The 26791-nt window shown below is 51.2% G+C and overlaps 1 protein-coding gene across 1 annotated transcript in view; it reads left to right on the forward strand.

The window, feature by feature from the left end:
- LOC104687538 (hydrocephalus-inducing protein-like) overlaps nt 1-26341 on the forward strand; it is a gene marked incomplete at its 3' end in the record, with an annotated part of 59153 nt that extends 32812 nt beyond the window's left edge. Inside the window, 36 exon segments of the mRNA XM_039554487.1 lie at nt 136-257; nt 345-530; nt 930-1088; nt 2848-3087; nt 3334-3520; nt 3998-4159; nt 4456-4524; nt 4527-4628; nt 5715-5839; nt 6297-6425; nt 6730-6913; nt 7368-8235; nt 9494-10523; nt 11019-11177; nt 11614-11819; nt 11996-12178; nt 12414-12533; nt 13812-13971; nt 14076-14248; nt 14399-14597; nt 15277-15376; nt 15920-16019; nt 16509-16677; nt 16962-17200; nt 17527-17599; nt 18234-18438; nt 18811-19043; nt 19630-19781; nt 20716-20908; nt 21464-21572; nt 22164-22418; nt 22763-22905; nt 23230-23451; nt 24637-24797; nt 25320-25420; nt 26001-26341. Of these exon segments, the coding sequence (XP_039410421.1) occupies nt 136-257; nt 345-530; nt 930-1088; nt 2848-3087; nt 3334-3520; nt 3998-4159; nt 4456-4524; nt 4527-4628; nt 5715-5839; nt 6297-6425; nt 6730-6913; nt 7368-8235; nt 9494-10523; nt 11019-11177; nt 11614-11819; nt 11996-12178; nt 12414-12533; nt 13812-13971; nt 14076-14248; nt 14399-14597; nt 15277-15376; nt 15920-16019; nt 16509-16677; nt 16962-17200; nt 17527-17599; nt 18234-18438; nt 18811-19043; nt 19630-19781; nt 20716-20908; nt 21464-21572; nt 22164-22418; nt 22763-22905; nt 23230-23451; nt 24637-24797; nt 25320-25420; nt 26001-26341 (7559 nt within the window).
- Nucleotides 26342-26791: the final 450 nt, after the last annotated feature.

The raw sequence follows: 26791 nt of genomic DNA on the forward strand, positions 1-26791 counted from the left end.
TTTTTGTCCCGGTCACAGCAGGGCATGAGGTTTTTCCCAGACTTCTCAGCCAGGACCCCTGTAAGGCCTTAATGTGCTTATGACACGTTTTGTGTTTCTTGTGTATCTCAGCTGCTTTGTTTTCATCTGTTCAAGGTTTCACAGTGAACCTGGAGGAGGTGACGTACCTGTCCCAGAGATACGCCATGTCCTTTGAAGTGTGCTTTGAAAGTGCCCGCCAGCCAGTGGGAGAAGTGGATGTGGTGCTGCCCATCATGGTACCAGAGCTTTTTGGGCAGACAGCAGGCTGGGCACAGCAGCAGATGTCACCTGGACTCTCAGCTGAATTCTCTGTCCTTCTCCAGGTAACAGAAGGCCCCACGTGTCACATCCACCTCCGTGCCAAAGTGTTTGGACAGTCGCTCAACCTCTCCAAGAACAGATTTCAGTTCCACGATACCATCGTTGGACAGTGCCAGGTTGAGACAGTCCGGCTCTACAACTGGTTCCGAGTGCCCTGTGAATGGTTCATTTCTGAGGTCAAGCCTAAGGTAAAGCACAGGCGACGTGGAACATGGAACTTCTTGGTTGGGTTTTCTTTGTGTCTCTCGTCCTTTCTGCTCCCGCGGCTGCCTGAGCACTTGGGTCTACAGCGTGTTTGAGGAAGCTTCTGAGGGTCTAGATCAAGGCTGGTTTGCCTGGACCTGTTCCATTAGCTGATGCTTTGCTTTTCTGCCATCTTCACCCATTCCTCCTCCTCTGAGGACAGTAGTTCCCCATCTGCCTGCCCTGTCTGCAGGTTTTCCCTCCAGCTCGAGGCCATGGGGCCACACTTGGTTTGGCTGTGGGTGCTCTCAGCCCCATTCCAGTGTCTCAGAGCGCTACAGGAACTGAGGCTCTGTCCCCGCAGACCAAGGAGACCTCCCACGATTGGTTTCTGTGCCCAACAGAAAAAACCCTTTATACCGCCCATACGTCCGAAGCTGAAGGACAGGCCGAAGAAGACTAAGGAGGAGGATCCCTGTCCTTTTGAAGTGAAGCCCTCCAGAGGAATCATTGGTCCAGGAAAGTGGCAGAACCTGGAAATCCAGTTTGCACCCAAGGAAGAGGTGAGATTGGCAGGTGTCAGCCCAGGGGTGTCAGGGCCATCTGGAAATGAGGGCCTGCTGCAAAGAGTGTGGGATGAGCTCTGCCTTCACGGGGAGCTTTCTGCAAGCCCCGTTCTTAGCGTGGCTCCGTTCACCCCACAGAGCACTCCTGTGAGATGTGCTTTGAAGTGCCCACAGGGAGCTTGCACAGAGAGCATCAGGGCTCTGTGGCTGCCTCCTGGCACATGGGGGGCATGTGCCCAACTGTTCGGAATGGATGATGTGGCTTTAAATAAGTCCCTGCCTTTTGCCCAGGCCTCTGGCAGCAGGCAGTAGCTTTATAGGGATGGCCAGCATCCCAAAACCCACTCTCATTCGTAAGTTCTTTAATAATGGCCTGATTCAGTCTATGATAGAATGAATATTATTTAATAGACTTCAGAGCTAACAGACATAAGACTTAAAACAGACTATTACTACACAGGAATAAGGCAAAAAGAGACAACTAGTGTTAGACATGGGGCTAAAGGTACCATTAATTTTACAGCTAGCGAAGAAATAATATAACTTAGGATCCAGTGTTTCTCACCATCCAATTCCTGATGGAGCACACATCAAAATCCTTTCCCTCAATTCCCAGGAAAGTAACCATGGATTCTGCATCCAGACTCTGCACGCCTTCATTGTGTGCATGTAGAAGGCTTCTGTCTCTGTGATAATTGTGTGGGCTTTTCTAGACAGAAGAACCGTGTCTTTTGGTCAAGAATATTTATTTTTCTTTCATCTCTTCCCACATTTGCTATCCAGACTAAGATGTTGATTCTTAGCTGGGGACCTGAGCCCTTCTGGTGCCAGAGGTGACCCCTTGCTGGGCCTGTGACCCGCCTGGGTTATTTCTTGCATATGCACCAACCATCTGTGGCAGAGAGGAGGTGGACACGTCCTGCCACACCAACTCCCCTCAGCCTCCCCCTTGCCTGGCTGTATTTGCAGCTGCGACGTGGTGCAGAGCAGCTGCACACTGGCAGAGGATAACCCTGGGAGGGCTAATCTAGGCTCATCCTGCTGCTGGAACGGACAGACAAAACAGGCACCAGACACCTTCCTGGGTACAGCAGGACAGTTACCTGTAGTGGTGTGCTGTCAGCAGTCCCTGGGGCTCTGGCCTGCCTGCACGTTCCCATGCAGCTGGGGATTCAACTTAAAGGATGGAGCATTCCCAAAAGGAGTTTGCCAGTGGCCACTGGGTCTTGGAAACTGACAGTGTGTACCAGGATGGACACAAGTGCTTCTGTGCCTGCAGACAGTGCCAGGGATCTTTAATTGCTCGAGAGATATAACCATCTTGCATCTGGCTTTGACCAGAACCAAACACTAAGCAGAGAAGATGACCCTTACTTCTAGCCAGCGAGAACTCATTTGTCTCTCTCTCCTGGAGCTGACATTTTCCTGATGCAGCAGTGCCAGGACTGTGTCTGGACACTGTAACCCTGAGGGCCCTTCTCATGGGCCTTGCACTCCTGCATAACTAGGTGAAAACATCTGACAGTCCATTGTACATCCATCTGATACCCAAATACCCGGTCACAGTGCACACCAGGATTCATCCCAGTTACTCAAACCCAGGACACAGACACTGTAGCCCCTAGCATAAGTAAATACCTGGTTTCCATTCACCTTGGAGGGACTGATAACACCCTGACTTTGGGGCAAGAGTTGTATTTGGGGTCCTGTCACCTGGGACTTGATGGATGAGTTTTCTGCACTTTTCTCTTTTCAGAGGTCTTACAGGAATGAGCTGAAGGTTAACATTTGTGGGAGCAGCAATTACTTAAAGCTGTACCTCTCGGGACAAGGTCTGGAGTCACGGTTGGAGTTCAGTCCCCCAGCACTAAAGATGGGATGGGTGCTGGTGGGCAGCAATTGGTTGGAGGCCACAGTGGTGGTGAAGAACCCGTGCAAGTTCCCCATTGAGTTTTACTCCCTGGATTTTGATGAGCAGTACCTTGAGGAGGAGAAGGTGAGAAGGCAGGTCTGGTCCCATGCACATGCTGCCCAAGCTTCACAGTACTCCAGCATTCCCAGGCTTGTGCCAGGGAGATGGAGGCAATCCCCAGGGCAAAGCCAACTCTGCTGACATGCTGTGGGAGGACTTGAATAATTCGTGGTGTTGGGAGGAGGGAGAAAATGGTTTGCTGAGTCTGTTTGTGTGATGAAAGGCGAGAAAAGGAATCTTGCATATGGTTTCTCTTCCCTACACACACAGATTCTGCGGACGGTGGTGGGGTCTAAGTACCCAAAGACCTTTTTGATGCCTGCACGTGCTGTGGGTGAGACACTGCCCCCAGAGGTGCTGGAGGACTACAAAGCACGTGAGAAGCTGAAGGCTCAACAGGCAGAGCTCAAGGTCGGGGCTGAAGCCGAGGCCCAGGTCATGGGCAAGGCAGCACCAGGTGAGAAAAACAGTGAGGGTTTGACAGTGTCTGTTTTGACTGTGGACACAGCAGGGAGTCCAGCCCATACACCCTGAACTCTCTTTCACCTTGTTCTCCAGGGAAAGCCCATGCTTTTAGCAGCTGCCTGTTCCCCAGCTGGGTAGAGGAGCTCTTGGGTGAAGGGCTGTTGCATCCTCTACCAACCCAGAGTTTAGCCAAAGCAAGCTCCTATCTGCCCACCACAGACTGGAGAAATAATCAGGATATTCCCTTGTGTGCCTTAGCCACACAGATTAGGACTGGACGAGTTCTTCAGCCAGTAGGACCAAGTCTAATATCACTGGCTCTTTTATATTTGCACCTTCCTAGCAACAAAAGAACAAGCTCATGTTGCTTTCAGCAAGCCTCTTTTCCTGGGATCTGAGGAGATGGGGAGGATGATGAGGATCAAAGGTAGGCAGGAGGCTGACTTTTCCATCTGGTTTTGCACTGCAGCATGTCAAGGGACTGTCACATTCTGCCCAGAGCCCTTGGTGAAAGCAGTCAGGGATCCTATCTCTCGGGCTGTCATGCGCCACAGGGGCATGGAGCCATCTTCAGATGAAGCACAGCAGTGCAGAGGGATTGTTGTCATCGTCCACGGGGCACCCCGGGCAGGTACGTGAGCTGCAGCCCTGGGCTGCAGGCAGAGGGGGAAGCAGGAGAAACGCACCCTGGGGGACCATGCTGCTTGAGGCAAAGCCCTCACAGCTGAGCAGGAGGTGAAGATGATCCTCTTGGCTCTAGAATTCAGAGCTTGTAAGCATGCTCAAGCTGCCTCCCTCATGGCCTCCCCTGGAGGGACACTTGCTTTCCCGCTGTCCTTGTAACTTTGAAATCCTGGTCGAGATTTTTCCAGGGCCTGTAATGCCTCATGTGCAAGTGTCACCGAGCAGCCCTCCTCTCTCTCTCAGGAAAGTCAGCGGTAGCAGCGGCCCTGTGTCAGTATTACAACGCGGAATACTTGTCCATAGACGCCGTGGTGAAAAGGCCATCACCGACGATGGGAGCGAAGCTGGGCTCCGTGCCCGGGAGCTTTGCACCAAGGCTGCTGAGAAGCTGGAAGACAAAGACAAAAGGCGTGCTGGTAAGGAGAAATGTTGGAGCCAGAGCCAGGGCTTGAGAAACCCACCATGACTGTGCACTTCTGCTTACTCAGAGCAGCAGTTGGACAGTCCTTTTGTCTCTTAGGGAACATGCGTGAAGTGCATCTCTGGCTTTTCTAAAAAAAAAAATCGATTTTAAGGGCTCAGGAGTTCTTTTATAGTCCCCTTTGCTGCCATTCTTGGCACGTTTGTTTTCTAAGGGGGGTGAAGCATGCCTGTCTCTTTCCCAAATGTTCTGTATTTCCTCAAAGCTGAATTGAGCTTGCTCCTCATGGGCAGCAGGCAGAACTGCTGCCCACTTTAACAAGGACAAAGCCCTCTGAAGTGGCTCATTAAGCACAAGAGAACTGACTGTGAGTGTAACCTCGCAAACGCCTTCCAGAGGAATTTCCAATGAGAGACATGCTATAGATGAGCTCTTTTCTCCAGAGATTTACCTATGCCCACTGTCAGGCTACACAGCTCGTGCATGTTGGGCTGTTCTCCATGTGAGACTGGAGACTTTCATGAAATCTATTGTGCAGTTGGCGCCCTGAGCTCTGCAGGGTGAGGCCAGACCTGGTTTGGTGCAGGGGGAAGTTTTGCATTGCTCAGTTTTGAACCTGGCTGGATTGGGAGCAGGTGGAAGGAAGAAGAATCTGGGTCCCAGCTGGGGTTTTCCCACAAGGAGGATTTAGCTTCAGTGGAGATGGGTGATGCAAGTGGGGCAGGACTGCAGGTCTCCACATGAGAATGCAGGATGGGTGCAGTGTACGGGAACAACGTTCCTGGAGGACGAATCTTTGGCTCGATCCATAGGGGAGCTGCTGTGTGAGCCATGTCATCTGCATGCACAGTTGTTAGGAGGGACATAGGGCTGGCATTAAAATCAAGTATGGGACGGTGTGCTTTACCACGCTGGTAAGAGAAGCAGGGAAGGAGCTGTTTTTGGGAAAAAGTGCTGCCAGTGCCCAGCAAACTAGGGAGAAAGTGCCCTGTTCCTTCCAGGGCCCAAGGTTGTGCCCACTGCGGTGAAAGGTGCCTACTTGCTTTTCACAGCCCCCCTGAACCATCTGTTCCCTGTGCAGGTAAAAAGTCTAAGCTCGCTGTTCAGACCAAGAAAAAACAAGAGGAAAAAATAAAGGGGAACACCAAAGGCGAGAACCAAAAGAAGAAGAAGGAAGCCAGCACACCCAAGAAAAAGGACCCCAAGGTAAACATGATCTGCACTGGTTGATGCCTGGGACCTTTGCGCTGTCTTTGAGATGGGCAGGGGCTGCTTACAGAGGAGGCTCTGTGCCAGCTAGACTCTGGTATGCGGGTCCATAGTGCCAAGCCCAGCTGGCAGACTGGGCATGACTTGGGCTGGGAATGTGCTCTGGCAGACAAACTCCACTGGTTCTCAGTGGCTTGTTATCAAAGTGCAGTCCTGGCTAGTGTGGCTGCAGGCAGTGAGCAAAGCGCTGGGAGGCTGCACCGGGGGCTTGCAAGCTTGGGTCTCTGCTGGCCAAGGGATGGGCCCTCCAGGACCATCCCCTGGAGCCCCCGGCCTGCCCCGCAGGGTTGTTCTGGTCTCCACTGGTGCAGAACCCCAGCTCCAAGCCCAGCAGTGGGAGCTGTTCAGAGTGTTCGACCGGGGTTCATTTTCCTTACAATGGTCCACACTCCAGGTCACGGTTTCCACTGCTCCTGCGCCGCAGCCTCTGAACATCAGCAGCAGCAGCGGGGAAGAGCTGAACTGCCTGAGCTGTGTGCTGCCCGAGGACCTGCTGGTGGACATCCTCTCTGAGAGGCTGAAGGTATGTGGGGTAGGGGAAAAGGAGACATTCCTGCTCCAGAGAGACAGGCAGTCAGGTACGACTCGGAGATGAGGTGGAGGAGGAGGAGGTCTGTACGTGCTGTTGGAGGATCCTGGACTGTGTGCAGGGAACCTTGGGGAAAGCTGCAGATGCCCTTAGTTGGCAGAGCGTAGGGAAAGATCCAAGCTGGCCTTAGCTAATGCACTTGGAACAAGGATAGCTGGTGCCTGGTGACATCTGCGTTCACTGTCCAGCTGCGAGCCCCCGTGTGCGATGGCTGACTTACTCTTGCCTTGATTCGCAGCACAAAGACTGCTACAAGGGAGTGATCTTTGACAGCTTGGAGAGCCTCTTTGCAAGCAGCCTGGAATCTTCTCTGCTCTGTGTGCTCAAAGCCGTCAAGAATCGTCGTCATATCTACATTGTGAACCTGCATCAGGATTATGCTTCTTGCAAAGCCACGGAGGAAGCTGAAAGACAGAAGGAAGGTGAGATATCTCCATCCCTCTCAAATCTTCTCTCTCAAGCCCTCAACCTTATCTCTGTGTATCTGGGTTTGCAGCAGAGCTTGTAAGAAATGTTCTTATTAATCTTTTCACCTTCTGCCTCAGTGTAACCAGCACTCATCTCAGAGTTGCAGGAGATCTGAGGTTTTAAGACTCACCTTAATCTCTAAAGCTTGGGCACAAGTGCAAGCTGCTGTAGCTCAGTGACAAACGACTGCCCCCAGCCTTGGTGCACTTAAGCCAGGCGAAGCACAGGAGCTCACTGCCTGGCCATAGTTTGGGGGATTGTCTGAATTTTGGAACAGGGATATGAGCTCCTCAATATCTCCTGGTATGATAGGCTGGGTCGGGAAAAGCTGTGAAGCCTTGCAGCTGACCCAAAGCACCCAGCTCTGCTTGCAGTCACTCATGGTTTCTCCTCTGGTTTGTGCTAAAGAATGGCAGCAGAATGAAGCTCATCAGAGTGAAGTGAAACGTCTCTTGGTTTTGGATGACGACGAAGATGATGAGCAGAATGAAGCTCATCAGAGTGAAGTGAAACGTCTCTTGGTTTTGGATGACGACGAAGATGATGAGCAGAATGAAGCTCATCAGAGTGAAGTGAAACGTCTCTTGGCGTTGGATGACGACGAAGATGATGAGCAGAATGAAGCTCACCAGAATGAAGTGAAACGTCTCTTCGTTTTGGATGACGACGAAGATGATGAGCAGAATGAAGCTCATCAGAGTGAAGTGAAACGTCTCTTGGTGTTAGATGACGACGAAGATGATGAGCAGAATGAAGCTCATCAGAATGAAGTGAAACGTCTCTTCGTTTTGGATGACGACGAAGATGATGAGCAGAATGAAGCTCATCAGAATGAAGTAAAACATCTCTTGGTGTTGGATGATGACAAAGATGATGAGCAGAATGAAGCTCATCAGAATGAAGTGAAACGTCTCTTGGTGTTGGATGATGACGAAGATGATGAGCAGAATGAAGCTCATCAGAATGAAGTGAAACGTCTCTTGGTGTTGGATGATGACGAAGATGATGAGCAGAATGAAGCTCATCAGAGTGAAGTGAAACGTCTCTTGGTGTTAGATGACAACGAAGATGATGAGCAGAATGAAGCTCATCAGAATGAAGTAAAACGTCTCTTGGCATTGGATGACGACGAAGATGATGAGCAGAATGAAGCTCATCAGAGTGAAGTGAAACGTCTCTTGGTATTGGATGACAACGAAGATGATGATCTCCCTGAGGAGAAGAAAGCTGAAGCGGATGGAGTAATACTGGAAAGGAAGCAAATACAGAGGGAGAGGTGAGTGAGCCTTCCACAGGCTACTGCTCAGGGTAGTGTCCCTGGAGGGTTTCCGTGCTCCAAGGACTCTGTTAGAGCTCAGAGGTGTTTGATAGCAAAGGCCAGAAGCAGCACAAGGATGGCCACTCTCAGTTCCCTGGCTCCCAAAAGAGGGACCTTCCTCTGTTGAGATGGAACATCATCTTCTCCATTTTAGTGGTGAGCCCTCCAGCTTAGATGATGCTTGCAGGGAGCTGGGCTGGGCTTGCCTTGGCACTGCCTGTAGAAGTGTCTCTTAAGTCCATGATGTTGATTCGCACCTTCTTCATCATCTCCCTTCTTCACCAAAACAGTGGAATTGTGGTATGGGCGGGTGTGGGACGCAGCTGTGCTGGCTTGGTTTGGGTCCTGGTCCTGCCACAGATGGAGTCCTTGCAATGCTGATCTGCCAGGGTTCTCCTTATGGTGGGACACCATAAAAGCTCGTGTCCTTTAGGCTCCCCTTCAGCTGCAGCAGTAGTCAAGCACAGGAGAAGCTCTGCTCCAGCAAGGCAGCCCAGCTCAGGACACACAGGAAACGTGTGGAGCTGGGAGGGTGGGCTGCTTAAAGCAAGCCTGTGTATCAGGACTTTGTTCAGCCCAGGCTGAAGTTGGTTTTGTGGGGAGGAGACAGACGAGGCTGCTCCGAATGGTTTCCATGACTGATAGCACAAGTTTGCCTTGGTCACAGCTGGGTTCCAGCAGGAAATCTGGCTGTCAAGAGCCTGTCTTGCAGGAGAGGAGTTCCTGCAGCCTTTGCTTTCTGATTGATAGGATTATTCTCACTAAGGAACAGGCTATGCCTAGGGAGAAGGGGGCTGAATGAGTCGAGTAAGAATTGGAGGAGGGACATTAGGGCAGATGTTAGCAATTTGTGATCTGGTTTAAACCGGGAAATCAAGAGACGAAGGGATTCTTCAGGCATCAGTGCAGAGAGATGGTGGATCAGCCTTTGGCAGTGGACTGGAGGTGTCTGGGTGTGCCTTAAGAGGGAGGTTGCACAGTTGAGACCTTATGATGCCAAGGCTTAGGTTTGGCTGGTCCTGGAGGTCCTCTCCCATCTTTCCCCTCACTTGGGATGTTCCCAACCTCTGTGGGTTGCGGAATATCCACAGAAATGGTCTTGCAGTTCTGCCTGGCCTCAGGGTCGAGGAATGGAGTGCAGGGCCAGCCAGGATTACAGTGAGCCCAGGTTTCTGGTGGTGACTCTCAGGGATGTTTTCTGTTTTGTTTGCTGAAGGGAGCTGAAGCAGCTGGCTCAAAAGCTTGAGGAGTCAAAAGACTTAGAGGATGAAGAGAAGCTGGAGGAGGAAAAGGAGGATGTCTCCTTGGTGAAGCAGCCTGCAAAACCACAGAAGGGGAAAACCAAAGACCCAGAGAAGAAGATAACCAAAGACCCAGAGAAGAAGGAAACCAAAATCCCAGAGAGGGAGGAAACCAAAATCCCAGAGAGGGAGGAAACCAAAACTCCGGAGATGAAGATAACCAACATCCCAGAGAGGAAGGAAATCAAAACTCCGGAGATGAAGATAACCAACATCCCAGAGAGGAAGGAAATCAGAACTCCGGAGATGAAGATAACCAACATCCCAGAGAGGAAGGAAATCAGAACTCCGGAGATGAAGATAACCAACATCCCAGAGAGGAAGGAAATCAAAACTCCGGAGATGAAGATAACCAACATCCCAGAGAGGAAGGAAATCAAAACTCCGGAGATGAAGATAACCAACATCCCAGAGAGGAAGGAAATCAAAACTCCAGAGATGAAGATAACCAGCATCCCAGAGAAGTGGAAATACACAGCCCCAAGGATGTGGGAAACCATAATCCCAGAGAAGGAGGAAACCAAATCCCCAAAGAAGGGGAAAGCCAAAATCCCAGCTGAGATGAAGAAGAACTTGATCCTGAGGTTTCAGATCTATGAGTCATCGCAGCAGAACGTCACACAGGTTTACTCCTGCTGGGACAGGGTTGCGGGTACCCTGCAGTTACCTGTGCTCCAAAAGGAAAACAAATCCCAGCCTTCAGCTGAACAAAAAGATCAGAAGAAGACTAGCAGACCTCAAGAGAAGGTGGAGAAGAAGCCTGCACAAAAATATGGAGGCCACAGTAGTCTTCAGTCATCTCAGCTGGAGAGGCAAAGTGAAGTTGCAGAAGGGGCAGTCAGAGACAAGCATGTCGGGGTGCCGTGCTTGGACATCCAGGTCACAAATATGGACGACATGCTTAACAAGATCCTGAAGAGTGGGAGGCTGCCAACGGGAGACCAGGTAAAAAACCCTGCAAGGCTCAGATCCTGAGCTTGCCGTGGCCCTGGGCCCCGGAGCATTGTGTTTCCCCAGGTGATAATGGCACAGAGCCTTGTCCAGGTCCCTGATGATGTTCCACAATGGCTTTGTAGCGTCCATGTGGGTGGGGAGGTTATCACTATCCATCAGGTGGGCGGAAAGTGGGAGTGCTCTGTGTATGAGCATCCCATCTGTTCAGAGTTTCCCAGCCTGGAAATCATTAAAAACAGTCCCAGGGCAGGGCAGCTCATGGTCATTGTTTTTGTCAGCTGAGTCACACAGGGGACCGGTTTCTCTCTCGGTCCCACTTGTAGCTCCTGCCTCTGCTCTGAAGCCTGCTCACCCCACTGGGCATGACAAAGCACTTGTACTTTGTATAAGTCAAAAACCCCATTGCCAAAAGCTCAGTGCCTTTAGAGCAGGAGTGTGAGGATGAAGGTGACAGAAGTATAAACAGGGTTTTCTCTTCTGTTTTAGATGCTGAAACATCTGGGACTGCATCCCAACGGGCCTCCCCTTCCCCCTACTGCTGTTCTTTCCATTGTCAACTACCCGGAGGAGCGGTCAGGCTCTGTGGAGTGCGTGAAGCCCTTCACCATTGTTGCACCGGAAGGTGCTGCTGTGGAAGACGATCTGGTGGGTGCTCCTGTGGTGCCAGCACTGAAGGCGCCAGGGCAGGGACCGGGCTAGATGGGGGCATGGGGGGCAGGTTGGATGGAAAAGGATCATTGTGGAGAGGCAGTGAGGGTGTGATGGGGCCCCATGTCTGCAGGTTTCCCTTCTGTCAGGAATGGGACAAAAGAGACAGCTCTGCTGGACACAGAGCAGTTCTGTAAGACAGAGGGAAAAAAATCACTTAAAACTGTCAACTGCCTTTGAGAAGAGGGTCCTGAGTGAGGAGGGGTATCCTAGGTAAAACAAACACCAATAAGGAAGACCAAGTCCATGGGCAGGTGGACTTATTTAGTCTCTCTTCTGTTGGTTAACAAACCCCCATTTTACTTTCCAGGATGGGGACGTCTCAGGGCACGGCTCACCTCTCCCTCTCCCTCCCTTTTCTCTCTCCCCCTAGACTGAGACCCCAGATGCGAAGGGCAGTTCTGCCAAGGGCCAACCAAAGATGGATAAAGTGGCCAGCAAAGGCAAGTCTCCAGAGGAGAACCAAATCTCCACACAGAGCACAAAAAGTCCCCAGGATCCCTCCACAAGACCCAGAAGTTCATCTGAGGCGAAGAAAAGCATGCTGCCAAGTGCCTCACTCCCCACAGAATTCCTCAGGTGAGCTGCATAGGAGGAGGTGATGGCTCTGCTTCTTGATCCTCTTGCCAAACAAGGTCCATTGTCCCCAGCTCTGCAGCGAACCTGTGCCAGTGCCTCCATGGGATGGCGAGTGCACCCCTCCTTGTTTCATTTGCTCCTTAGCAATGGCCTGAAGCCTCCTCTTTAATTGCCAGGCTGAAGCGGTACCGGTGGATAGTGCCTGCCAAGGGTGAGGTGGAACTGAAGGTCCGCTTCTGCCCCACAAAGTCGGGGAAGTTTCACCAGACACTGAGGTTTGAGCTTGTGGGAATGAAGCACCTGTACGAGCTGCCCTGCAGCGGCACTGGCCTGTACCCCAGCATCAGCCAGAACCCACGGTAAGGCTGGCAGCCCCTGGCAGCCTCCCACACTGCTGCTCCCTGAACTCACAGCCAGGGCTGCCCCTTGGGCTTCTGGCCTAGGCAGATGCCTGAGATTGCCCAGTGTCTTTTCCTGTGCTGGGAGCTGGGAAGGCAAACGGTACCTCAGCCACCAGGAAGGGTTATGGCTTTCTGACTACATTTCCTCCTTGGAGCATCTCATAGCTCCTCCTTCCCCACTTTCTCTGCCCAGGCTGGTGTTTCCACAGTGGAGGGAGACCATAGAGGATGATGAAATCGTCTTCAAGGAATATGTTGAGAGCACAAATCAATTCCACTTTGGACCGCTGCTGTGTGGGAAATCACGAGAATGGTATGTGCCCCCTGCTCCAGAGCGAGCATCCTGCTGTGCTGGCTGTAGGGAGTGAGATGCTGCAGTGGGATCTGCAGGGCCTTGTACGTCTCTGGACACACTTGGAGACATGCTGTCCCAGTGGCACAGTCCAGGGCAGTCCCAGGCAGAGTCCTGGGAGACACATGGGTTTGAAGGATGACACATAGGGGAACTTGCGCAGATAAGAGGCACATGAGCCTTGAAGGAGCTGCTCTGCCTACCTGGTGGGTGCCTTGGTGGCCAGAGCCACAGGCTGCTGCCAGCCCAAAGGTGACTTGGGGGGCAACTTTTGTCCCCCTCCACAGCTCAGCTTCACCCCTTAGGAGATGAACCTTATGGTGCTTTTTGAAGTGCTTTGAGCTCTGCAGGTAGCCTGATGGAGCAATTATTCTGTAGATGGTTTTGTAAACCTTTCATTAATCTGTAGTTAGTAATAAGGTTTTAGGACTGACCTGCCAGTAGGTGTCAGGGGGAACCTACAGCAGGAATTACATTTTCCTGTAATGACATTGCATCCTCACCGCTGGATAAAGTCTGCCTACACACATTGGCATTGAAGCTATTGGTGTACTTCTACTTTAACTGTCTCTTTTTTAAATATAATATTTAACATGAAGTTCTTGTCTCCATGGGAGTTCTGCAGGGCTAGGGCTAACCCAAGGAAATGAAATGGAAATAGTTTAAAAACCAAATCTTTAGCCAGGTTGATGGATGGTCTGGGATTTCTGTGTGCCTCTTTCACTCCAAAGTCATTTCCACACCTGAGAGAAGGGTCATTTGTTACCTTTTCCATTCCTCTTGGGAATTGATGCTTTCTATTTCTTTTCCTCAGACTTTGAGCTAACCCATGAAAAAGCAGTTTCATGACTTTTCTGAAAGAGATTAGCTAAACTCTTTTTCCAAAAGCCTTTCTTTATACCCTGCAGGGAAGGCACCCCAGGAAAGAAGGGGAAAGAACCCATGTGCCTGGTGTGCTGTTATTTTTCTAGGCACCTTTGAATTTATGTTGTATTAAAAACTCTTGAAGTGGCCTGTGCATTATAAGCCTTCTGGGGTGGAGGCACCAAGTACAGGGGAAGGCATCAAAGTAAGGCAAGGTTGAGCACACGACCATGCCCCTGACTGGGATCCATCTCCCTCACTTGTTGTTAGAGTGGGATCTTCCAGCACCACCTCCCGCTGCTGGCACATGGTGCTTTCCTCGATGTGTGGCAAGGCCACAGTCTCCTCTGCAGCTTTTTCCCCTTTTGTGGACAGGTACAAGGCCCAGAACTTTCCTGGCAACTCGGAGAATATAACCATCCTCAACATCTCCCCCATGGAAGTAGAGGTCCACTTCTCCTTTGGGAATGAAAAGGGAGGAGAGACGTTCCTTTTGGACCCTCCCAGCATGACCCTGCAACCAAAGGAGAAGCAGGTAGGAGAAGGGCAGGTAGAGCAGGCACCACACAAGTGCCCAGGAGCCGCTCCTCTGCTCACCCCCAGTGTTCTTTCCATTTCTTGCCATGCGGCCGGGTCCAGGAGCTGACCATTTGGGCGTACCCCACTTCTTCTGGCTTCCTGGAAGACAAACTCATCTGCTGCATTGAGAAGAACCCCAACCCAGTGGTCTTCAGCCTGTGCTGCCATGGGGTGCTCATGAAGCTGGAGGTCATCCCCCAGGAGCTGTCTTTTGACAAGTTGCTTCTGCACAGGTCAGTCATCCCACAAGCACTCCAAGACGTGTGACCAAATGTTTGACTCTGGTTTCTGGGGCAGGGATGGAGCTGCTCCAGATTGCATTCGGTGGCGAGGGTGGTGTGACCATCCAGCAGCTGATGCCAAGTGCCTTCCTGTCTCTGCAGGACTGACAGCAGGACCCTGGTCCTGAAAAACAATGCCCTACTGCCCATGGCCTGGCAGCTTAGTGGGCTGGATGACCTTGTTGAGGACTTCTCCTTGTCACAAGAGAACGGCATCATTGATCCCTGCTCAGAGTTGGAGGTGACACTGAATTTCACTGCCAGGCAGATTGGCAGCATTGAGAAGACCCTCCGACTAGAGGTAAGAGGGACTGTGCCCTGCCCGACAGAGCAGGGCACAGTGAGCAGCTGCGTGCTCTTAGGGACAGAGTCAGGAAGAGCTGCACCTGACAGACACAAGGGTGCTGTGACCCCAACTTCTGCCTCTACGCAGTGTTTGCAGAACATGCAGTGCATCCACATCCCCCCAGATAACCAGACACTGCATCCCAAGCCTGTACCACAACCACCTTGTCCCTGGGAATGGGTGAAGGTTGTTGTTTTGTTGTACAGACTGCAGCATGATCTCCACATTCCTCCTGGACTTTGTCTGAACCTCTTGCATAGAGCAACAAACTCTCCCTCTGGGATTTTGTTCCCCATGGTTTAGGGGGGCTGCATTTCAGAGAGGATTGTCAATGCCACCTGCTCTGGGACACCTCACGCTTCTTGGGGTTGTTCTTACATCCCTGTGTCTCTCAAGGATGCTTTAGCAGTAGTGTTCCCTGCTGTAGGAGTGCAGAGTTGGGCTGATAGGATTTTTTACTGCAGCAGAATTCCACTGGGGCAGCCCATGAGATGAACAAGTTAGGAAAGCTTGGGAGTCCACCAATGCTTGTGAAGCTGGGGAGGCCATGAGGGATGCAGCCAGCAGAAACAAGGACTTACGGGCTGTCTACCAAAAGAGCACTCTGAACAGTGTTTGTTTCTTGCTGCCTCAGGTTTCAGATACAGAAAACATACTGGGGATTGTTCATGCTGAAAACATCAAAATCTCTGCAGAGGTCTCTGATGTTTCTCTGAGCATCGACATGCCTGAAGGTCAGTGGATGCCTCCCAAACAAAGTAGTCCAGGTGCACTACATTACCTTGGGAAGTGGGCAACCAAAGCACTTGGGATGGGATGGGATGGGATGGGATGGGATGAAAGGATGGCATGGATACATAAAGCACATACCCCACAAGCTGCGTGGAGTAAAGCATTGTCAGCACACTGACAGCCTTAAGTCTCTCCCATCTGAACTCTGAGGTGTGCAGCTTCATGTGCAGATTGGATTTGGGGGCTTTGAAACAACAGTGACGTGAACAGGCAGTTGGCAACTCCCACAGGCTTAGCACAGCATATAAAGTAATTGGATTTGTGCTTGGAAGCGAGGAAATGGAAGCTGAGCTCCTTAGCTACTAAACTTGCAGGTATTTTGAGTAAGAAGAGAAAGGGCAGACAAGTAGCTAGAAAACACTTCCAAGAACAGAAACTTGCTGAAAAGGGTTTTGTGCCGAGACCTCCATGTAGCTTGTGACCTGGTGTATGCTGCAGCAGCTCACAAATACCATTTTTGACCTTGCTCTCTGGGTTTTCTGCAGGTCCAGATGGAAGCTTGGAATTTGGAACCATTAATGTCCTGGACAATTTGAAAAAAGTCCTGAGTCTGAAGAACAAAGGGTCATATGACATGAAGTACAGGTGAGTCCAGCTGCCTGGTAGTGAGCATTTCCTCAGGTTCCTAGGCCTGCATTCTCCCTCTGTCAGTGGCTAGAACCTGTTTCCATGCTGGTAACCTCATGGTAAATACGAAACCTCAGCTCTCTAATCTCAACTATTTTACCAGAGAATACAACCACAAACCAGCAGTTCTTCACAGCTCAGCGGGGACACAAACGAGAGGCCCAGAAATTTCAGCCACTGAAATGCTGAAATTCATTGCCTTTATTTGATGGCCACCTCTTTTTTCTTTCTGAGACTCTGTAAAGGAGTGAATGAAAAATCTCAGTGTAAAGGTTTCTTGCAGTAACCTCGTGATTGTCTGCACGCTCTGTCAAGGTCCAGGATTCCCTGAGCAGAGCTGGACTCTCCGTTTTCTTTTTTTTTCTGGTTCTGTGCAAAGTCCTGGCTGTGCTGCTGGCACCTGTACTTTTAAGTGCAGAGGTCTCTGTTCCTTCCCTTTCTCCCCAGTTTCACACTGAAAGGTGCAGGTCCCAGGATGCAAGACTTGGTATCTCACTTCAGTATTGAGCCTCAGTCAGGCACGCTGATTGCCTCCCAGCCTGGTGTGAATGTGAAGATGCTCTTCCACCCCACAACTGAAATCCTCCTCAAGAACACACCCATCCTATACTGCCAGGTGAGCTGCCTGGGCCAGGCTGTGTTACCACACAGTGTTTTGGGAGCGTAAACAGGATAGGTGTCTTCTGGAAGGAAGGCTTTTACTGGGCAATCCTCTCTCCTACATACACAAAAAAAGTTATTCAAAACCATTTGGGAGGCTTCCTAAGCGGAGCTGAGAATCTGACTCTGGAGGAGGTGTTTAAACACAGAGGGTAAACTGTTGGAGGCCTGGGGTGGAGGCTGTGGGCAGGGGTAGAGGCTGGCCTCTGCTTTGTTTATCACCCCTTCCTGTGGATGCAGGTGATAGATGCCCGCTCAGGTGAAGGAGGCCAGATTGTTGCCAACATCCCAGTGAGGGTGTCGGCAGAAGCTGTGTACAGCAAGTACAGTATTCAGCCTGCCTCGCCCATCAACTTTGGTGCCATAGTCAAGGGCACCAGGAAAACCCAGACTGTCATACTGGAGAACAAAGGCATGCTCAGCTTCAAATTCCGCATCCTCCAAGCACCCAAGGATGCACCTGCATTGCAAAGAGAAAGGTATGAGAAGCCCTGCACCACCAGAGAAAGGTGTCTGAGGAGGCACCACCCCAAGGCTGGTATGGGGCAGACTGGGCTGACCAGGGATGCAAATCATCCATTTGCATTCCTGGCCTGGGGAGAGAGCAAAAAAATGCCTCAGTATCCCCATGTATAGTACAAAGCTGGTGGTAGAGCTGCTCTGTCCAGCAATGGGTGCTGCAGGCTGCTCTCTGCAAGCCATCAGGAGCAGGAAGGCTTTCCTCCATGAGGAGGAAGGCCAGCTTTGGCCTCAGAGAAAGGCAGGGGAGCTCAGCATGACAGATACCTCTGCTTTCTCCTCTCAGTTCAAAGCAAGGGGAATCTGCTCTATTGGCTCCAAAGCGCTCAGTGGGAAGGAGATCAAGCGCTGTGACACAGGTGGGTGACTCCTGCTCCCCCAAGAAGTGCTGCTGCAGGGGATGTGAGAAGAGGCTGCTGTGCCCAGGCTGGGGGCTCATTGCCACAGGGTGGGACGTGGTCTGCAGGGTGGAGGCCAGTATCTGCTCAGTCCCACTGACAGCCCTGTACTCTGGCTCTGACCTGGAGTTGTGGGGTCAAAGGAGGAGAGCAGCTCCTGTGTTTGGTAGCTGCTAGCCAGCATAGGTCTGTGAACACCACAGAAGCCAAAACATCCCCCACTGAACTACCAGTCCACAGAGCTCAGACAACATTGCTTTTTCTTCTTCCCAGTCCCCTACCTCTCTCCCATCATTTCTCACAGCTATTTCTGCCTCTTCTGTGTTTTACATCTGGAGGTTGAAGGATCACAGCTACCACCTTCATTCTTTACACTCAAACTCCTTCCTCTCTGCCACTTGGGACAGGCTTGCAGCTCCTCCTGGCTTGTTGGTCTCAGCCTTGGGCTGCCTTTGGGCCATGGAGTCATCCTTCCCTGCCCTGGGACTGGGTGCTTGGGCCCAGCTGGAGGCCAAGGCGGGGCATACTCACTCCTTGCTGGGGTGCTCAAGGCACAGCTCTTAGGCATCAGCCTCTCCTGGAACTTTTTCTGCAGGGTCACCTCAGTCTTGGCACGTTCATGGTGTCCCCTTGCTCCGGCTCCATCGCTCCGTGGGGCCAGCAGAAGATCACAGTGGAGTGCTTCGCAGGGCAGGAGAGGACGTGTCAGGAGCACGTTTACTTTGACATCACGAACAGAGACCCCATGGACAATCCCCTCGGCATTCCCTTTACCCTGACTGCCGAGTCCTGCTTCCCAGGTACGTACTGTCCACAGGTTCCCATGGTCAGAGGTGCTGCCGATCAGCACCTACACTTGCTGCTTGGATACAGAGGCACACTGGCCCTGCTGTCCCACCTTAAAATCCTCAGAGGTTCCAGCCTTCTTCAAGTCCACCAGTGGACTCATCCCTGCCAGGCTGGGAGGGATGTGTGGAAAGATAAAAGGAAAGCAATGTTCTTTAAGACTGAGGTTGACTGAGCTCCACCCTCACAGCCAGGTCCCCCACCCAAGGCTGGGTTTAGCAGTCATCCGGGCAGAAAGGGCGTATCAAGCCTTCTGAGAGGCCAGCAGTGTCCAGATAAATTCACTGGGAGGCTTCTCCATGCTCATGCCTCTGGTCTGTCCACAGCACTTGTTGAGGACGTCACATTAATCTTCAAGGAGTACCCGATCTGCAGCAGCACCAACCTCAGCCACGAGCTGCAGTCAGTGAAAAGCAAGGGCCTGTTCATCAGAGATAAGAACAAATTCATCTTCTGCAACGTTCTGGTTGGGCAACAGGCAGAAGCTCATTTCAACATCTACAGTGCAAGCAGTCTCTCATGTGACGTGGTCCTCTCCATCAAACCCCTGCATGGAAAGGTAAGAACAGGAGGCCAAGGTGATGGTTGCCCTCTAAAGGCTGTGTGAGAGCGTGCTTTGTTCTCCAGATGCATTGCTTCCTCTGGCCCAGACTAGTCTAGCTCAGTGCAGGTCAAACTGCAGGGGAGAGCAGCAGAGCCAGGGAACAGTTGTGTTGAATTGTGCATGTCTCGGGCAATGTTTTCGCTCACACCTCTGGGTCTTCGGTGGGAGAAGTGAATCCTTCTGAACCTCTCTTGGAAGCGCACTCAGAGAGGGGCTGTTAGGAACTGACATGCCAGGGCTCCAAGCAGAGCATTTCCTCAGGCTCCCTGGCTCTTCCTTCTCAGTAAAGGCCAGTTCTAGGTTATTTGCAGGGTTTTCCATGCAGTGCCCACTTCCCATATATGCTGGAGCAGCTTCCAGTGCTCTAAACACACAGTGCTTTAGCACGAGGTCAGCCTTGCCTGGGAGGGAGGGAGCCTGCCCAGGGAAGCAGGAAGGAAGGCACACTGTCAGGGGCTGTCCTCAGTGATGCATTTATGAATAAAACTGTATCATGTTGAAAGGTGTTTTCTCCTAACACTGCTCTGTGGGTTTCCCCAAGGATAAAAGCCCTATCAACAACATTTTCAAGTTGCATCCAGTCAAGCTGTCTGTTCCCGGCTCATCCTATGCCGTTGCTACAGTGACCTTCACCCCACAAGAGGAGCAGAACTACGACTGCACCTTCAAGGCTTCCCTTGTCATCCCAAAATGGTAACTGACCCTGTGAAATATTGGGGGAGGCCTTTCTGAAAGCTGCCTCTCCATTGGGAAGGCACAGACCTCTTGTTAACTCTAATGCTTTCAGCAGCCTTAGGCAGAGTGCTTGGCATGGGATGATCTGGGAGGCAGTTAACTGTTAGAGCAGAGCAGAAAAATGAGGCTGATGCTTTAGCCTGTACGAGGAACTATGAAGACAGGGCAACATTAGGTAGCCAACTGGAAGTTACTGAGATGTGCTGCAGCTGAGCTGGGCATTTCCAAGGATAGAGACTTAGATGAAGCAGTTTCTGTGCCAGCAAGTCAGCAGTCACAATTCCCTCCTTGTTTCTGTAAAATTAAGTGATCCTCTGTGACTCCCTGACATTTATTAAGCTATTTTATGTGAGTGATTGAAGCTGATATGAAAGAAGAGCCCAGTTCCTCTGCCCTGGAACCTGTGTATTTGCGGCTTTGACCTGCCCTTCCGCAACCCTTTCGTGGCTGAATTGGAATAAGAGAAGTCTAATTGCTAATAAGCAATTGCTTTTTTACTGTTCTTGGAAATAATCTTTACTGATGGTGATGCTGATTTAGTTTTGCCTTCTTGTTCTTGTACTGCTTTCATGCTGTGCTTTTGCTTGTTGCATGTCTCATCTCATTGCAGCCAGGGGATTTGCCATATTTGCCTCATTACTTACCTGCTGTACTGCATGATTCAATTAAGTGAAATTATTTTTGACTGTTATTCTGGAAGGCTCTGGCTCTTTGGAGCAGATTCCTCTTGTGAATGGCCCTGAGTAGACTGGGAAGGGGCTGGTGGGAGGCTGTGTTGTGGGGTACAGGAGCACCAGGCAGGGAAAACATTGTGGGTGGTCCTTGCTGCTTAGCTTGCCCAGTGAGAAATGGGTTAGTGCCAGCTGAAATTGTTTCTGTGCCTCTCCTGCAGCCCCGTGAAAATTAAACCCCAACACCTGACCTTCACCATCAGTGGGAAGGGGCATGAGCCACAGGTGACAGTCGTGTGCCCAAGTGCTCGCAGCCGGAGGGGAAATGCTGTGCTGCGCTTCAAGAGGCTCCAGCTGGGGGATTCAGAGATGCTGCCCCTGGTCTTCCGTAACAATGGCATCGTACCTGTCAAGGTGAGGACTTGCTCAAGGAATGGTCTGGTTTGGGACCCAGTGCTTGTGACATGGGGGTCCCAAAAAACACTGCAGACCTGGGAAGAGGTGTCAGAAATTCTTTTTAAGCAAGTGACTGACGTCTGTTCTCCAAGAAGGGAAGTTCTTGGAAATTTTCTGTCCAGTCTTTCTTCTTTGAGTTGAACACAGGAAAGGTGGTGGAGTATTTTCCCCCCTGTCTCTCAGGTCCCCTTTTGTTCTCGGGGACGTGTGTGATTTCCCAGTTCCGTTGGATTGTATTTGATGCCGTTTAGTATGTTTTAAGTAAACTTAGTTGCGGTTTAATTACATTCTGCTCATTACTTTCTGTCCTGTTTAGTTCTGTGTCAGTTCTATCCAAATGCCTCTGAACACCCTTTTTTCCTGGCTAGTTTGACTTAACTTATGTGCTAAGTGCTGTTTGTAGTGGAGGGAGGTGCTGGGTTCCCATGGTGGAGCAGCAGCACTGCAGTGCCAGTCCACATGCCATCCTGTACTCACACCAGCGTCATTGTGCTCTGTGTTCCCTTTTCTCAGTTTATGGTACATCTGGAGGATGAGCAGGGAGCGTTCTTTATGAAAGCCAGGAAAGCCACATTCAAGAGATTGCACACTGAAGATGTGGAAGAGGACGCCATTGAGAACGGTAAATTCATTAACCATGAAGTGTGATCATGTAGAGGGAAAACGTGTGCTCTGCTCTTGGCTTGTCTAAGCAGCAGCCAGATGTTAGACCCAGTTTCTTTCCTTGGGCTCTCTGTCCCCAAGCTTTTCTTGAGGACCCTTTGCAAGGTTTCCTCCTAGCAAGTTGTAGGAAGTTCTTCTGTTCTTCTAGACATGGTGGGTTGAGTTGTGGCACACTGTCACTACCTCAGTGGACCCTCTGAAGTCTTTGCCGCATGTGGGAAGGCACCAGCCTGAACGGGAGCAGCCCTTGAACACACAGCCAGCCAGCTTCTGCCAAAAGCACTCTTTGGCTCAGCTTTCCATATGGCTGGAGCTGGCTGGAAGCAGATGGAATGAGGGCTGAGCATTAGCAGCTGAGGTTAAGCTGCTTAAGTGGTGATGTGTCTGGAGGTGGCAGTCTTGTGAACACAGGAAGAGGGTCTGGAACCACTGGAGGGAGAACGTGTGCTTAGAAGGCAGCTGGTTTCAACCTCTTATTCCTCATATACCCTATGGAAATATTTCTTCTGTACAGCTGTATGACTTAACTCTGATTTCCATTGCTGTGCAGTGAGAAAGCACCCAAAGAAGCCTTTCCTGCTTCTGCATCACGGGCAAGTGGCAGAGTTTGATGTCATTTTCAAACCCACCCTGGCTCAACATCTGGAAGGGAGGATTTGTGTGTCAGTGGTGAACATCTACTCTAACAAGACCCAAATAGAGCTGGTGGGTGAAGGCCATGAGGATGAATTCACCCTCGATGAACTAGAGGAAGACACACAGGAGAGGAACGCTGAGAGCAGTGTGAAGAGAGACATCATTGATGGTAAGAGAGGAGAGGCTGCCAAGCTGGAGCAAGGAAGAGGAAAATGTCTGATCACGTGTGTCCTCTCTCTAGCCAGGCCTGGCTGTCACCCACTGGACTTGGTGGCCTGTGGGTGTGGCAGCTGTGCATGCAGAGCAGTGTGTGCTGTGCTGCATGTCGCTGACTTAGGGATGTGTCAGGGTGTTTCCCTGAAAGTGGTGGGATGGGGAACTGTCTGGGGAGCTCTGTCCCAGAGGGAGGAAGGCTTGGAGCAAGGAAGCATTGGACATACAGGTGTCTGTGCACGTGAGGGGAGCGGGTGGACCTCACTGCATGCTGAGATCCCTTGCTCTCCTCCTTAACAGCTGTCAGAGTGAATCACATCCAGTTTGGGGACTGTCATGTTGGGAAGCACTACTGCAGGACCTTCACCATCACCAACCGCACCCGTATGAAGGTCATGCGCTTTGAGTGGGAGGCAGATGCCCCATTCCGGTTCTCCCCGAAGGTGAGTGTGGACTGCTCCGCCTTTCCCCATTGCTCAAGCCCTGCCCTGGTGTACCCAGGAGCTGGCAGGGAGTCCTCACGCACCAGTGATAGCCCATTCCAGTGCCACATAGGAGATGTAGTCCCTGGCTTGGCTGGGGCAGAAAATGCTCCATGTTATGGGAGGTGGCACCTTCTGTTCATACTTTTGTCTATCAAACTTCACATAAATCCACGCTGAGGTGCAGATTCCTGGCACCGCTGCTCACCGCATCCGTACCTTTTGCTGTCAGTACTGGTCTTGGCAGTGCTCCCAGTTTGGTCTTGACTCCCTGATTCTCCCTAGGTGGGACACCTCCCTCCTGGCTGTGCCAAGAGCATCACAGTGACCTTGAAATCAGATATCCCAGCCACCTTCAGGAGGCATCTTGTGAAATGTAAGGTGGCCGAGATCAACTTTGAGCTGCCACAAACGAAGGTTGAGGACTGGGACGATGGAATGCGTGTTGTCACGTGGAAGGATACCACCAGGAAACTCCCGGGAGCCACGTGGCCTATAAAAGAGAGGGTAAGAAGCAAAACAGCAAAAAATCCAGCAAAAAAAGCCAACCCAGCTTTTACAAAAAGAGCCACCATAACACCACCACTGCTGGCTGAGCAGCTCCTGCTTCCTCTGGACACTGGACAGCCGTGAGGTTCACCAGCAGTGCATTCTAGGGGAGAGGTGGATGCACAGTGACCAGATACACTCACACAAGAGGGGGAAGCCTTTTGACAAGAGACTTTTAGCCACACACAAACTATCAGTCTGTGCCACAAGCACAAGTGTTGCAGCCCATGTTGAATGGGAGACAATGTTTTATGATTCTATCCCATTTTATGGTGTTAGCAATCTCTTCATCCAATTCGGTGCCTTTTCACCAACAAGGAGTTAAGTCTGCTGCACTCTGTTCTTTTGAAGTGGAGAGAAGTACAAACACTCTTCTGCATGTGCTGGTGAACTCCACATTCTGTCTGCATGGATACCAGAGATTTTAGTTGTGATCTCTGTATTGTGTGGGATATCTCATCATGGAGTAGCCCAGGCACTATATGACAGTATGGAGGAGTCTGGAAAAGGATCATCTCCAGAAACTCTTGCTTTTACTGTCATCATTGCCAAACACACTCATCTTGGGTGAAGGTTCTTTCCGAGTTTCTGGACCATTCTAAGGCCTCTAAACCATCCTCTTTTCTATCAGACCATCTGCAGTTGGAGACTTCCCTGGTGAGATCTTTCACATCCCAAAATGCCCATCCCCAGCTCCCAGCAGTGTGGCTGCTGCTCCACACGACATCTGGAGAGCACTTGCTCCTAAGACAAGAAGAAAAAGGTGCTTTCTAGAACTCTTCAGTCTTTGGGTTCTCCATCCACAGAGCTCCAGCAGGGGAACTTAACCCTAATTTTGAGACCTGCTGGATTTATAGGGAACCAAGAAAAAAGTCAGTTCCTCTACAAAGTTGAAGTACAGGGACTGGAACGCAGCTATAGCCTTCATGGGTATATTAACAGCTGTGGTGGAGACTGCTTTGATCAGTGGGTAGAAACAAGTACTGTAGCAGAACAGCCCCCATTTGGTCATCTTTCCAGGGAAGTAAAAGTGAATGGTCCTTTCTAGTCCCTCTATGAGGCTGATCTTGGAGGCCAAAAGATTCCCTTCTCAGCCTGGCTTTCTGGGCTCTGCTCAGTGATTCTTCCCTCCTCTGTTCCCAGGTGCTCGAGACAGTCCCAGAACCAGCTCACACTGTGGTGAAGGAGAGCAGCCATGAGGCCGAGGTGTATCTCAGTGCCCTTGTTGCCTACGCCGAATTTGAACTGAGTACAGCCGTGGTTCGGTTCAACGATACCTTCCCCTTCCAGTCAAGGACGGCCACGTGAGTGCTGGAGGCCAGGCAGGGCCCTGCGAACAGGAACTGCCTTTGCCCAGGGCTGGCTGACCCCGTGCCTGCTTCCCAAAACTCTACCCCAGCCAAAATCAGCATAGGCCCCTTTCCATGTACACAAAACCAAGCAGAAGATGGTGGTCAGGAGAGGTTCAATGCTGCCATGCCTTTCTGCTGAGAACAGCCATGGGTTTGCTTTCACTGCATGTCCCCTGTCCTCATCTGCTCAAGAATAAGTTTGCAGTCAAACCAAGACCTAAAGTCCAGAGTAAGCCCCTTAGCTTCGACATCCTGGGCACCGTGTTGGCCCTTTCCTCTTAAACTTCCAGACTTTGAAATACTTTTTTGGGCCACCCAGGACAGCAGTCTGAGCATGGCAGGATTTTTTTTGCCTGGGGAAGAAGATGCTCCTCAGCAGAAAGTGGTACCAGGAGTCCATCAGACAATGTTGCTGTGCCATTTGCTTTATATTTATTGGATGCTTTCTTTTTATTTCTCCTCCTTGCTTTTCAGTTTCACGATGCACAACACAGGAAAGGTAGCCCTGGAATACTCCTGGGAGAAAGTCAGAGATAGTGAAGAAGTGATGAAGCCATACTCAAAGACTCTGATGTGTAAGGGCATTTCACTTGGTAGCTGAGGGCCTGGGGAGAAGACCCTGCCACTTCACCCCAAAACATGAATTGCTTTTTCACCCTTGTCCACACATCCACTTTCATCAGCATCCTCCCAGCTGCAGCTGGAGAGTTTTCTCCTTGCCCCCCGCTGCCTTTCAGCCCTTCTGTTCTTGCTCTGCCACTTCTGCTCCGCAAAGGAGCGGAGCTGGGCTCTGGGGAGAGCCATGTGCTGGGTCAGGACTGGGAAGGGGCACATCAGGTCATCTCTTTGGGAAGTCTGAGACTGGGAAAAACAATGGTGTAACGAGTGAGCTGCCCTGCAGCCACTGTCTGTGTGCAGTTCCCCACCCCAGGGCAAGTGCAAAGTCACTGTCTAAAACCAACCCTCCTGTTTTGGCACGGGAGTGTGTGCTGCAGGCAGAGACCCTGCTCCCAGATGCTCTATTTCCTGCTGAAGGTATTTGTCCAGAAATGCTCCCAGTGCATCCCAGCTCTCTTCCACCCACGTGCAGCAGGAGGCAGAGTTGCTGGGAGCATAGGATTTTGTATTTGAAAGGTGTCCTCTTCCTCTCTGCAGGCAAGTTCCTCTCCTCTGATACTGTGAGGCATCGCAGAAAACTGCTGCGTCATTTCTGGAGGCAGCAGGAGCATCCTTTTGAGATGCAGCCTTCTGCGCTGCGGGAGCAACAGTGGCTTTCCAAGCTGCGTGCCGAGCCGCCGCAGCTGGATTCCGAGGAGGAATATTCCGAGGAGAAGGAGCAGGATTTCCTGGAGCAGCTGCAGCAGTATTGCGAACAGCTGCAGCTGGATTTCGAGGAGGAGGAGGAGGATTCCGAGGAGAAGGAGCAGGATTTCCAAGAGCAGCTGCAGCAGGATTCTGAGCAGCTGTTGGAGGATTTGCAGGAGCAGCAGCAGCAGGATTCCGAGCAGCTGCTGGAGGATTTCCAGGAGCAGCAGCAGCAGAATTCCAAGCAGCTGCTGGAGGATTTCCAGGAGCAGCAGCAGCAGGATTCTGAGCAGCTGCTGGAGGATTTCCAGGAGCAGCAGCAGCAGGATTCTGAGCAGCTGCTGGAGGATTTCCAGGAGCAGCAGCAGGATACCGAGCAGCTGCTGGAGGATTTCCAGGAGCAGCAGCAGGATTCTGAGCAGCTGCTGGAGGCTCTCCATAAGAAGATCCAGGAGAATTTCAAGAAGATGCGGCAGAATGAAGAGAAGTGGCAGCAGACTCTCCTGGAGCTGCGGCAGGATTGTGAGGAGCCGCCATTCCAGCGCGTGGAGTGGAACGTGGATGCCATGGACCGGGTGATAGAGATGTATGAGGCAATGCGGCTATACTATAGGGAGCACCGGGAATCTCTTGCAGAGCAG

Source organism: Corvus cornix, chromosome 6, assembly GCF_000738735.6.
Source record: "Corvus cornix cornix isolate S_Up_H32 chromosome 6, ASM73873v5, whole genome shotgun sequence".
NCBI classification, from domain to species: Eukaryota; Metazoa; Chordata; class Aves; order Passeriformes; family Corvidae; genus Corvus; species Corvus cornix.